Genomic DNA, 13,816 nt, shown 5'->3' with positions numbered 1-13,816 from the left:
TGATCAGGATGATTATATTTGCTACTTTTTGAAATATTTATATGTGTGGATGTAAGTTTTTCCTCTGCTTTTTCTTTTAACTTTAACACAGTCTTTATATAGGGAGATACATCTTTAACTGTCTGCTCTTAAACATGCCCTGTGAAATTTGTGCACTAGGATATATTTGTATTTCCTAGGGGCAGGAAGGCATAAAACACAGTTATACACAAAACTACTTTGGAATATCTGCTGATTTTCTCTGTGCAAACTGTATGGTCATTAATTACTGTGAAACTGTAAGAAGTGGAATAGATGAAAGTAGAAAACTCTGAACAAGTTGTTTTCATTACAGACATTTCCAAACCAAGGAGACTCATTATCAAAGCCATTGGAACGGGCTCCAGCTGAGTTTACCAGTTATTAACTTCATTGGAATTTCTTATGCAAAAAAACAAACAAACAAACTTTTTTTTATTTACTGGACACAATATAAATAGAACTTTAGCTATTTAATTATTCTGCTGTAAAATATTTATGACCTTTGTATATATTTGTAAGATAGGAGACTTCTGAGTCAGTTTTTGTTTGTGCAGGGCATACATATTGAGCAATTTTCTCCCATTGAATGGGGTTGTAAGGGAAAAGAAAAGAAGAGAAGGTGAAATACCAAGGCCCTGGACCTTAGTGATACCCAGTTTTTAATTTCTTGCATGTGTGGACAAAAGGAAAATGTGATGAGCTACACCAATTTTAACAGGCAGTGATAATCATGGGTTTTAACTTTTCTTGCAAGTAGAAATCATTTATTATGTAACTCTGATTTCTTCTTTCTTTGTACTTGTACACAATAAAAAAGCCCTTTGCTTGTATTATAATTTATGTCAGCATCAAAAACTGAAAGAATTGTCTATTGGATGGAAAATTCTGCTCAGCTGTTGTCTTCCAAAAGCAAGTATTGTAGGCATCACCTCTGAGAAACAAGTCTATCTAAAATATTTTTTGCTGCTGCTACTTATATCATAGGAAAAAGAATTTTTATGCCGAATATCAGATCTACAAGATGAGCTGAGACACCGAGACCATCATATAGCTGAACTGGACAAAGAGATTCTGCATCTTCATGAAAATATAAGTGCATTGACGAAGGAATTAGAGTTTAAAGGGAAAGAAATTCTTAGAATACACAGTGAATCAAACCAACAGATCAGGTATGAATTTTTCCAATCTAAATTCACACCTGTATTATTTCACTTACTTTCACTCATTGTTTTACTTAAAAAAATTTGCCATTTGCAGTTTTAAACTTGTCCTCTTAATAAAGTCATGTTACATATCATTTAGCATTCTCTAGTAAACCTATGCACTTTTCTGGTGAAGTTAATGACTATGCTGTGCAGTTAAGTGGCATTTCAGCGACATATTTTGGCATATTTTAGTAGCAGCTCACTTAAGTGTTGGTTTTTGGTGTTTTTTTTTTAAATTCATTGTTTGTTTATTTTAAAAAGCATTAAAGGAGATGCATTTTCCATGAAATAAGCTAGAAGATTGGAGAACAGTAAGTAGTAGGCTTTGTTGAATCAGTAATTCCTTCTGTGTTGTCTGATATTATGTAAAAGCCATTAGAAGCATGGCAGAAAATCATGATGACAAAAAGTCTGATTTTAGAATAACTCTTTTTTAACAAAAACTAAATTAAACAGGATGCATGAGCAAGATTTAAGCAAGAAACATGAGACAGAGCTGGATGTCTTGACAGCAGATCACATCAGAGAGAAACAAAGCATGCTGGCAGATTTTAATAAGACCCAAGAGCTGCTCAAGGAAATTAATTCAGCTTTACAAATTTCGTAAGTTTTGTTGCATTAAAGAAAATTGTATGTAGCTGCATTTGAGTGAATAGTTTATTCTGGTGTTCGTAAGTTCCGGAAGATACTGCAGAGATGAAGTTGTACAGATACCTCAAAAAAGTATGGGGGCTAATCTTGTATTCTTTAGGCAACATGATTCTATGATCTTCAGAGGAGTGTTGTGAGGTAAACTGTTACAGGTTTGAGACCAAAAAATTTCAGGTAGAAAAGATTAAATCTGTGCAGTTCCTAGAAAACCAGAGAAAATATTATTTCAAATTATTTCAAACTTCAGTATATCTTTTTTGAGAGCACAAGAATTTCTTCAACAAGTTTATAAACAGTACAATATTTGCTACTACTAAGAAGGGAGGCTGTAGCATGAGTGATGGAAACATTTTCAGGTTTGGTAGCGTAAGGAAAATTAGTGTCTGAAATGGATTGTATGAGCATAACAGTAACAGAAGGCTTAAGAGTTGTCTGAATCAAAATGCCACCAAGGATTAGCCTACCTAATGGTGGCAGAAGTGATGTAATAGTGTGTCACCAATCAGTGTTTTCCTGTCTTCCACATCCTTCATTCTCTGTCTCTGTGGTGTTAACCATTTGGTCAGTTTCTGGCTCAAGTTTCGTAGAACATTGAGGGCTTCCTGCACAAAGTTGTCACTAAGGGATTTGTATTTGCAGCACAGAAGATTTATGGCAGAGATAAGAAATTGGTTCTAAGTTTTTGATAGAAAGTATCAGTTACAAATGGACAGTAAAGCCAATATGCATCTATCTTTTTCTGGATAATGAGCCCTCAGAAATTGTTTTCAAATAAAATGGTTATAAAATTCTAGTTTTCACGCCCTTGTAATTGTCCACATACATGCTCTTATGCCCTGCTAAATGTGGTACCTTGCTGTTCAGTAAATTAGGTGTTAGCTACCTCCTGTTTGCTGCATTTATCTTGGATGAGAAACAGTCTTAGGAGCAGCCACCAGAAATGTTTTGGAACTGCTTACCCTAAATATTTTCTGCATTAAATTGTTTGCTTCTCAATGTCAGGGAATTTTCTGAATTTAGCTGGTTTTCTGCTCCTCGCTCTGGCTCAATTTAGAGCTTTGAAGAAGCAGCCACTGGCCTAAAATCAGCAAACATCATCCAGCATGCCCTAACCTGGCTTTCAGTGTGTTATTTCTCTATTTACACTGAAACAAGAAGCTGTCCAAAGAGGAAACTATAAAAACAAAAACCAAAACAAAACCACACACATACCCACCACCAACCCAGAAAAGTTTTATGCAGCTGTTTCTTAAATAACTGTTCTTAGGTTCAGCCTCACCTAAAGCGTGGCCTCATGAATGTTTGTGAAATGGACAATCTGTCTTGGAATAATCGAGAGTGGGTGTCATTAATTAGGCTCTACAACTGTCCACTCCAAGACAACAACTAAAGTCTTTAAATTACAAATCTATTTGAAACAGAAAAAAAACCCAGTTCTCTGATGTATCTGAAAATAAAATGACAGCTGTGTGTAACTATATACTATACTCTGGGGATCTATGTATGATAGTTTAACCCAGAATAAAAGCAGCTATTTCTGTTCTGCTGAGTCAAATGCCTTCTCTGCAAGTAAAAACAATCATGTTGTTCTCATTCATATTGTTTTATGTAAATACATTATATAATCTCAGAATATGTACAGGTTACTTGAAGGTTATTAAATTACCAGTATAATTTAATATTAACTGTTTTTTTCAGCTGCAAATCAAAGTAAAAATCTTATAGTTGCTTTTGAAGAGAAAATATTTATCTGAGGTGAAAAATTATGTCTACTTCCAAGTGTCTACAGTTTGCTTAATTCTTGTGGAATTAAGCTTGACGTGATTTAGATTCAATTTAATTCACAGATTTTTCTCAGCATTTGATTGGGATTTCTTTTTTAAGTTTGTTAAATTTCCTGAATCTGTTCTGATACTTGGTTCACTAATCTACATGAGGGATGAAAATGTGAGAGACATATTCTAGTACTTTCCTTTGAAACTATATTTAGCATCATGAGCATGTTATTAGTTTAAAGGAGACACAGTAGTTTGAAACTGTCATGTCTTCAAAACTTTTTCTTTAAGAAAAAGAGATATTTATGCAGTTATTTGTACAATTCCTTTCTCAGTTGGCTTATTTCACTTCTCTCCTTTAATGCTTTCCCACCAGGCATTTCAAATTTCCTCTTAGATTTTCTTTTCAAGTGTTTACCAATTGTTACATTAGATATCCTAATATCCAAGTGTTATTCCTTTTGTTTTGCAGCTCATTCCTTTATTTCTCTGATGGTACTAAGTAGCTTTTGTGGAGAGGAGTTAGTTACCTATTAGTCTTCAATGTTCTTCAGTATCTTCTGTTCCAGTATGTTTCACGAGCTGAGGAAGACGCTGTGGTTTTGAATGCCTTATTTTTAGCCTGACTTACAAGTGGCCTGTTTCAAAAATGCAGTAGTGCATGCACAGGAAGGATATGAAATTTTTAGAATGTTCCCTGGATTATTAGTTGCTGGAGCAAAAATTACGGTCATTGGGGTTTTGGGTTTTTTTGTTTGTTTTGTTTCTTAAATATCTAAAGTGGAAGGAGAACATAGAAATTAATTTCCTTCAAGGTGGTAAGAAAGTCATCCTCTGTTTTTACTCCCTGAACTCTCTTTTGTACTTCTCAAAAATGTGACTATTCACTTATCATTTAACACTGAATCAGGCTAAAGGGGATATTCTTCTTTTCTATAAAGTTTAGAAGAAATGGAAGAAAAATATAAAAACAGAGAATCAAGACCAGAAGACTTGCAGCTTATCTCAGAACTGAAAGACCTAATTGCAGAGCGGGACCAACTCATAAAGAAATTGATTGTAAGACTTCTATGCTCTCTTGGTGTAATATCTTGAAAAATACAAAAGTTAATCTGATTCAAAGTGTTTGAAATGTATTTAAAGCACCAGTCCTGCTAGCATGTTATTCATACTCTTTGACACATTATTCCTCTTGTTTCAATGACTCACAATAGTAAATCTAATTAGACAGTGTTTTTCAAAGTCAAGCAAAGTACATTATTACGAGAAGTATTTTGGTATGTCCTTTATCAGATGTCTCCTTCCTCCAATACTGGAATAAGCCAGCCATGTAAGCTGTATAAGATATAGTTTCTTCTGTGAGGTATCAAAGACAAAGATCTTGACCCACTATGAGCTTCCCAAATACAGAGCACAACACCCTGACTTTGGTTAGTCTGATTAGATCCCAATTAAGAAGCAAGAAAGAATGAGGAAATCAAAATTGATTAAAGATCAGGATTTAACTATACTGAGTCTTTTACAGTACATAATCCATTAGGCTGTGCTCACTCTCAGGACCATAGAACTGCATAAATAGAAATTATTTTGATTCTTCCATATAATAATATATAAACATGAAATGCAATTTTTAGAATTACCAGTTTATTTTAAAATGTAAGCATAAATTTATTTGAGAATATTTTACAGGCAGATTTGGCCACTAACTGATTGAAAATGCATAAAAAGGAGTTTCTATCTGTTGTTCTTTTTAGGAGGACAAAAAGTTCTATCAGCTGGAGCTAGTAAACAGGGAGACTAACTACAACAAAATGTTTAATGCAAGCCCTAATGTTGGTGTTATTAATCCATTGGTGAAGGTATGTTCCATGGACTTCATTGCTAAAGTAAAGAAAAAGAAATCTAAAGATACAGTAAAAAGATATGTGTTTGTGTGTGTGCCTGCATCTATACATAAATCACTCTTAACAGACATGTTCAAAACAAGGAACATAGTTTTCCATTTGTCTACTTTTTTGTGTAGGTTTGTTTCTTTCATGTTGTTGAGAGATCCACTGATGCTGTTGCCCTGGTTTGCTTGACTTGTGTGACATAAAACATAGCTCCTTGTCACCAAACTGTAAATTTAAAATGGCAAAGTGACAGAAAGGCCATAGAGGGTAGAACTGTATCATGTGACAGAGAACAGTGACACCCCTAAGTGATTTAAGTTTTGAAGTTTTTCTTGGTTATTATGGAAAGTGCAAGGGCACTTTGTACTTTTTGGAAAGTGCTCAGGGTGGAAGAGCATTAGAAAAATAGGGAGAGGGGACACTAAAAAGAAGGGAATAAGGGTAAAAAATGGAAGGGGAAGCATGTGAGAAGGGTGTGGAGTGATTCTGAAGGGGAAAAGACGTAGAGTAAGATTGGAGAAGTGGAATGGCAAACCAGTATGGACAGTGGAGGCCGAAGCCAGTCTCTGGCCTTCTCAGTTATTGTCACCACCTATATAAGTGAAAGCACTTCAGTAGCAACCTTTACCACTTCTCTCCATTATGCTAAATAGCAGCCAGGGAAGGCTGCTGTACACACAGGCGTAGTAGCCTTCCTGCAACTTCAAAAGCCAGCAGCATTCCTTCTTGAGGAATGTGAATAGACTGTGGTAGAGTACCTAAATACTCTTCCTTTTCACCACTTCAGGACTGAGTCCTCTTTGTGATTACCCATAGGTTATTTTGCTTGCATGGAAGTGGAAGAGTTTATGCCAGCTGTAGAGACAGAAGTTGAGAAGGTTCTGAAGCAGAGGCTAAAACCCAAGGGGCACAACCTGAGCAGACCAGATGCTCTAGAGCTTCAGTGATTGAGGTTCAGGCTCAGGTTATTTAAAAGGAGGTCTGGCTCCATTATTTGAGATCAGGTGGATTTTTACGCAGCCTTACTGCAGTTTCACATCAGATCAGCATATTTTACACCTCTGCACCAACTCTGCTGCAAAATGTCAATATTCTCCTATCATTTTCATGAGCCCAGCAGGTCTCCCAAGCTGATTTTTTTGATGCCTGATTTTTATGCTAACTGCATAAAATAAATCAGTTTGGGCCCATTAGAGACAATACCAGGACTTCCAGATACAATTTCAATGATTGTTTGAAAATGTTGGAAGTCTGTCTGAACTACCCATTTATAAAGCTGTAAAAGGTATATATAACCTTACATTTTGTGTGAAATTTGAAGATTTTGGGAAAAGTACTTCAGCATCAGATTTCCATAGTGATAAGTTGTATATGTTTATAATATGCTTCTATCACTTAAAATGTTTAGACTCTAAAAATGTCTTGTATGCCAGAACATTCTGATCTTTCATTTCACGAGTTGTGGCCTGTGTTACTTTATTTTGTCAAAGCACGTACTGTGTTATTGGAGAATGAATTACAAAGAAACTGAAAATCTCATTCTCTTTTCTTTTTTTGTAAAAAAAAAGACAGAAGTTGTGAGTTACTATGGGCCTTGCATGTTAATGCAAAATTACAGCCATTGCAGTGTTAGAGTTTCTGTAATTGCTGCAATGTGTCTGTTTAATATAGTATTACATTCTTACATCTGAAGTTTCTTAATACTTTGCATGAATTTCATGGAAACAATACAGTTTTCTCGCTCCAGATTTGACTGCTTCAGAAACATAGATTGTTTTATAGAGAATATTATATAAATCACATTTTTCTAAGCACTTATGTGGATAACATACATTTTCCAGAAATGAGTCACCTCTGGAGCACAGGGGTTTAACTACAGTTTGTTTAACACACTGTTTTAATTACAGCATATATTGTCTCGCAAGTGTATTTTACATACAGTTGGTTACTTTCACCAAACTATTTCTTCTTATTTCTTGTTTCTTCAGCTACTGTAGTAGACATGTATGGGACAATCTTAGTTTAATTCTTTGTAGTTGATGATCATTCACTCTGATGCTTAAAACTCACTTTTTTTCTATTATAGTTTTCTGTTAAATTGTCAGGGTATTTTAATTGCATATTGACAAACACACCCAAGATTATGTGTTTGCAATTAGTATCATTTGCATCTGCCAACCCTGGAGAGGCCAGGCACTGAAATCAAAGCTAGCAGACAGCCTGAGAGAAGAAAGTGCAAACGAACAATAGGACTCTGTCTCCAGCTGAATTCCTGCCCACCCTCGGATAGAGCAGCTCTCCTGTTTGAGGTGGAATTCTGCTGGCAATTATATAGAAACAACATGAGATTCCACTCGTCTTTCACTTTATTTAGTTCAAATATATGTAGCTAAGAAGCCGTAAAGGTTTTTTTTCCTAGCTGATTTGTTAGGGTGGCATATAAGTAATTAAAAGACATTATTTATTATATGTTCAAATAATACATAATTCATTGTATTTTGGAGCCAGGGATTTTTTTATTACTCTGGGTACGTCAAAAACTCGTATTTTTGGAAATAAGGTGCTTTGAGTTTTAGTATTTAGTATTTATATTGTGGACATGAAAAATGTGATAGAAGTCAGAAAATACACACCATGTCCTGTCAGACAGCCATTTAAAAGAAAAGTGATAGAATTATTTGAAATGTCCCTCTGCATTAAAATATCTATAAAAACAGAGAAGATCACTGATTCCCTTGCATGATGTGTTCTGGAATGCAAAATAGTGATATAAAAATGATTTCCTAAATATTTTGAGTCCCTTGAAATAATATCAAGAGAAGTACTGAGTATTGTAAAAAAACCAAACATGTTCAGTTGTGCCATCTGGTGTCTGGAAGTGGCAGCTGTATTAGCATCAAAGCCAGGTCTTTTCTTTGTGCAAGAAACTGGACTCCTGTACAGTAACATTTTTATCTTCAGCTGTATTTCTATAATGCTTTGCTGACTGAGAGGGTGAAGAGCTGTGAAGGAAGTGTAGGTGCTTTTCTAGGTTTCATGGTCCAGTAATCAAAATATGCCTTAGTGATGGAGTGAAATGTGTTGGAGAGACTAATTTTTTTTATCATTTAAATTTGATGTAATTGCATTTGATAGCAGAGCTGTTTCACAGATATGAAGAAAAGATTTAAGTAAATGTGAAAGGTTTACAGACTGAAAGGAAATTTTCCGCAAGATTGTCAATCTCCAATGTTAAAATAGAACATGTTCAAATAGAATCAATGGTTCAATATAACCAAAATGTTATATTGAAAGATTATATACTCATGTGATATACTCATTGATTATTACACTAAATCATAAAAACTTACTCGTTTTGATTAGAAATTCGATTTTTCTGTGAAAATTTGTGGTGTTCAGGTCAAAGCAAACAAAAAACTACAATTGGGAAAAGAGCCAAATCTGTCCTAATTCCACTCCTTCAAAAAAACTTCAAACCAGCCATCAATAAAACTTTTAAATTAGGCAATGTCCTCCTCGTCTGTCCTGGTGCAAGAAGCCTTCCTTACGTTTGTTATTTTCAATGCAGCAAAAGAAGAAGAACGATAAATCAACAAACAGGTTTGTGAGTGTGCCCAATCTAAGTGCTCTGGAATCTAGCGGAGTGGTGGGCAATGGACATCCAAACCGCCTGGACCCCAGTCCTAACTCACCCATCCACGATATTGAGTTCAACAGCAGCAAACCACTACCACAGCCAATGCCACCCAAAGAGCCCAAGACGTTTTTGAGGTGAGCACTGCCTCACCAATATTTTTTTTTTTTTTTTTTTGCTTAACTTTGGAAAATTTTGCATTCTTATTGAGCTGAATCCCACTTGCTTTATCAGCCTTTCAGAGGTACAAGTACTCTTACAGAATTTTTAATTTTTACATTATAATTATAACCTCTTTATAGTATTCCTTTTTATTGTAGACCTTGTTGAAATGTGAAGTATTCTCTCACTTTTTCCTAAGCCTTGAACTTTGAAAACCTTTATAAATACCTTAACAGAATTCATGTGCTTCCAATTGTTTACATATATGAACAATTGTTTTAGATGTTTGTCTTATTTACTGATATTCATTCAGAAATTGATACTAGCACGGAGGTTTTTTTATTTAGTATTATGTGACAGATTTTTATGTAAGAAAATTCTTTTCCGTGCTAGGTGAATGTTTTGTGTTTCCTCTCCCCTCACCTATATGAAATTGTTCATAGGAGTAGCCCTACTACAGCAACAGGAAATGTACAGGCTTGGGTGCTTAATGCTGAGCTTCCAGTAATCAAAACCAGCATTAAAGTCTCAAGTAATTCTCTCACAAAATAATCTACTGAATAACTTAAAAATGGCATTTTTGAGGCAGAATTTTAATCTTTTATCTTGATATGCCCACACATTAAATGCACTGAAGTTCAGTACTTTTTATCTAGTAGGTGCTGATCTCTTACCTCTAAGATGCCAACTTAAAGCAAAGTGTAATTACTGGTTCCACAGCTGGTTGTTTGCTCTCTCCTTTGGTTTAATGGAAAAGATCACATACCTAACAACTGCTAATTTTAAAAGGAAACAAATAATAGAATTTCAAATAGATAAGGGAAAACAATATTTTTCAAGAAAACCTTTTTTTTAAAAAAAAAAGTACTGTTGCTATGTTTTTTCCTGTGCATGTTATGTGCATGAATATGCTCAGGTATCTATAAACATGCATGTGCATGACCCCATGGACTGTGATGCTGGAATTTTGACTCCAAATTGTTTTGTGCTCTGTATTATCCTATAGTAGAGATTATTTAATTCTTTTAGTTATTTAATTACCAATTTTTATTGATAATGGAACTTGTGTAATTAAATTTAAATTATTCTTTCCTGCTCATTTTGTGAGAATGTTAAGTGTTCAAACAGGAGCCAAATGCTGCTTGGAGCACAGCAGTTTGTTTTTTCTAGTATCTTGGCATATTTTAGGTGTGTGCATGAACAAGTGCAAGTGATATTTGTGATGGGTATTAATTATTACAGAAGTGTGTATTTCTGTTCAGTTGCCAGCCAGTCTTTGTGAGCACATGTCTATAAATATGATGTTCGCATCATATTTTTTCCAAATTACCACGGGAAAAGGATGCTAAAAGAGGACCTTCTACAGTCATGCTTTTCCAAGAAAACTCTTTTTATTCTTCCTGAAAAGTACAGCTATTTATGAGACTTAAAATTATGTTTTCCAAAATATTATTTGCCCACCCTATAATGTGGCTTCTGAACTGACTTGTGCTGCTGATGCTCTCCAATGGAGTGGATGATCACAGATTCTATAGGGAGACATTAAATCACCTCCTAAGGCACACTGATAATTATTCCATGGAAAAACAGACTGTGTTCCTTACTGAATATTCTCTGTGGTTTGTTTTTCTTTCTCTTCTCCTAACAGTTGTACTTTTCACGTAGTTGTAGGATAATTGTTTTTTTTTCCTTTTTGTGAATTTAGCCCTCCTCAGACTGATGCCTCACCAGTGGCTTCACCAGACCCACAACGCCAGGAGTGGTTTGCCCGATACTTTACGTTCTGAGAGATGATTTGTTTTTGTGGCACAGCGTGATGTGGACTGTTTATAAGAGCATGACCTTAAGTAAACCCTCATGTGAACAAGCTTTCCTGTAATTTGTCAAACACTGTGAATGAGAAAGTATTATTTGTCTTTATGATTTAAAACTGCACTGTATTTCATGTTATATTTGTTGGAATCACCTGACATGGTACTATACAATATGTGTAATTATAACTATTATTTTTATTTAAAATGGAAGAATCTTTAAACTTTGTAATTACTACATAATAAATTTTGGTAGAACAAACATAATGCTTTCCCCCTTTTTCCTATAAATGTGTTTTCTTTGATTTCAGGTAAGGCTTTTCCTCCCAAATAACATAATTGCATGGTTACTATAAATACAACTTGAATTGTAAAAGGAAAAATATATATCTCTCACTCTCTCCAATTTGGGTGGGATATGTCTAATGAATCCCACTTCAGTTACTTTGTAGCAGTTTAAAAACCTTCTCTGGCTAACGCTTAAAAGGAAGAATTCTAAATGAAACTAGCGTAGCTGCTGGCCTTCAGAGCAGCTGGATTCTGATAGAAGATGAAAAAAGCCACAAATCAGGAGCTGTTCAATGGGGAGAGGAGAGGGGTTGACTCCTCACCTATTGCTTATGAGACTTCACCATCTAGTTATAATCAAAGATTTTATTGTTGAATTTAAGCAGAAAATGTTCCCACAGGTTCTATATTTCTTTTATGAGTATTAACAAAAACAAATGGTTGAAATATTTAGAAAACTGTTCTAGGTATCTCTGTGTAAATCAAGAATCTACATTTTGAGCATATAGTCTTGTGTTGGGTAAAATTCATGTCTGAATTGAAAGAAAAAGGAGCCACAAACAAACAAAAACCAACTACACAACTTTTTCCCATTAATGCATACTACAGATACAGATCTTTCATTAAAATTTAGTTACCTTCCCTTGTCTATATTAAATTTTTTTCTTCTTCTTAAAGTGATATATGAAACTGTTTTTCAGCTAGTGAGCATGATTCCCCAATCTATACCTTTTATGATGTCAGTGTTGCTCAAGAAATCTGTTGCAGCATAGAGAAAACCAGAGCTTATTGTCTTTTTTATATTTTTTCAATCAAAGATTACCACAAATTAACTCACACTGGTAGTCTCAGGGAGAATATTGTCTTTGTTTTATGAATGTATTTTTAAGCTGAATCTCTTATCTTTTAAAAGCAGGAAAAAATATGTTTGAGTTATTTGAATAAGGTTCTAGTTAGCATATACAAAGGTCTTGAACTTTAATATTTCATCTAAAGCCCTAACTGCATCCTTTTTTTGCTATATGCACAAAGGTAAATACCCAGATGAAGATACTTGCTAATTACAATGAGTTTTATATGTATTATATGTATAAATGAAAAATTTGTATGTTTTCATAGAAATAATATAAAAAACTTCTAAATGCACATTTAAAAACTTCTATCGTATAATTCACCTTGAAAACACCACTGAAAGCTGTATTCTGGTGATGCTGCCATGGATTTAAAATGTATACATCAGATTTTCTGTAGCTGGTGGACTCAACTGTAGGTATATGCAACTTTTTAATTTTAAAAGAAAGCCATATTGGGCAAAATGTCAGATTTCTTGGCTGTTACCCAAAATAAAATTCACTAGATCATTTTGTTACCATCTTCTGAAGTGAGTGTTGCGTATTTTTTCTTGCATGCTTTGCAAGGGATCAGCTGCCTTCTCCCATCCTCAACTTCATTTGTGCATTTTCACATATGGAATGAATAACTGAACAGGAATACAGAGATAATGATCCCTATTTACCTGTTCAGTGAAAGGTGTGCCCATTCGTTTTTTACTCGTAGGCATCTGAATGTTAAGAAGCACTCGGTTACCATGTCTGCCACAGTCAGCAGCTGTACCACTGCCTTATTAGTCTCCTCAAAAACCAGCCAAAAAAAAAGTTCCAAAACCAACCAAAAATAAAATACCCAAAAAACAACAGAGGAAACTAGGAAAAATTCTATTTTCTACCAAATGGCATTAAGAACTCTGTAAAATGTGTTTTTAAAAGAAGTCAGTATCTGGCTTTTGGGACTAAGGAACTTGCATGATGACTATGCTGTTGTAATCCTGACTTTTGCACTATCTGGTATTCTGGAAAAAGCTAAAAGTGCACAGATTCATGAGCTCATAGGCAGCCTCAGCCTCTGCTGCCAGGGGACACACTTCAGGGTATAGTCTGGAGCCCAAGTTTTACATCCACATGAACATCTAACCATATTCATGCCGCCTGGTCTAAGTTTTTCTTTAACCTGTGGGATCCATGAGCCCTTCTCAGCTCTTGTGCAGCCCTGCTGGCACTGTCCAAATTGCACACTGTACCACCACTATTAATGGGCAGTTCTTGTACTCTCCTGGAACAAACCCAGATTGAGGGCACACATTCTGTAAAACCAAAAACCAGCAGCTTCAAGTCTTTTGTTTTCATTACCACACAAGTCTACCAGGAGGGACCTGAAAGCAAAAACAGTAAAAGTATATGGTTTATGTAAGAAAGCCATTATTCCAAGTGGAGAGCAGAGCAGAAACCAGGCAAGTTTTCCGAGCTCAGGATGAGAGAGCTTTTCAGGCTGGTAACTGTCTCCATCCACTCATTTGAAACAATTACTTTTTCCTGTCCCA

The 13,816-nt window shown here is 35.0% G+C and overlaps 1 protein-coding gene across 9 annotated transcripts in view; it reads left to right on the top strand.

The window, feature by feature from the left end:
• FAM184A (family with sequence similarity 184 member A) overlaps positions 1 to 12,816 on the top strand; it is a 73,183-nt gene extending 60,367 nt beyond the window's left edge. For 2 of the 9 annotated variants that reach the window (XM_086876888.1, XM_086876887.1), the window contains 6 exons: positions 1,006 to 1,190; positions 1,683 to 1,829; positions 4,594 to 4,711; positions 5,407 to 5,511; positions 9,113 to 9,315; positions 11,046 to 12,816. In XM_086876888.1, coding sequence (XP_086733014.1) covers positions 1,006 to 1,190; positions 1,683 to 1,829; positions 4,594 to 4,711; positions 5,407 to 5,511; positions 9,113 to 9,315; positions 11,046 to 11,127 — 840 coding nt within the window. In that variant the 3' untranslated portion in view covers positions 11,128 to 12,816. The remainder of the gene's footprint in view (positions 1 to 1,005; positions 1,191 to 1,682; positions 1,830 to 4,593; positions 4,712 to 5,406; positions 5,512 to 9,112; positions 9,316 to 11,045) is intronic. The other 7 variants (XM_086876894.1, XM_086876892.1, XM_086876891.1 and 4 more) reach the window with 5 other exon arrangements.
• The last annotated feature ends 1,000 nt before the right edge of the window (positions 12,817 to 13,816 follow it).

The sequence above is a fragment of the Cyanistes caeruleus genome, chromosome 2 (genome assembly GCF_971803275.1).
Source record: "Cyanistes caeruleus chromosome 2, bCyaCae1.hap1.1, whole genome shotgun sequence".
NCBI lineage: Eukaryota > Metazoa > Chordata > Aves > Passeriformes > Paridae > Cyanistes > Cyanistes caeruleus.
Note: the sequence above shows the minus strand (reverse complement) of the source record. Positions and strands in the feature narration are given on the sequence as shown.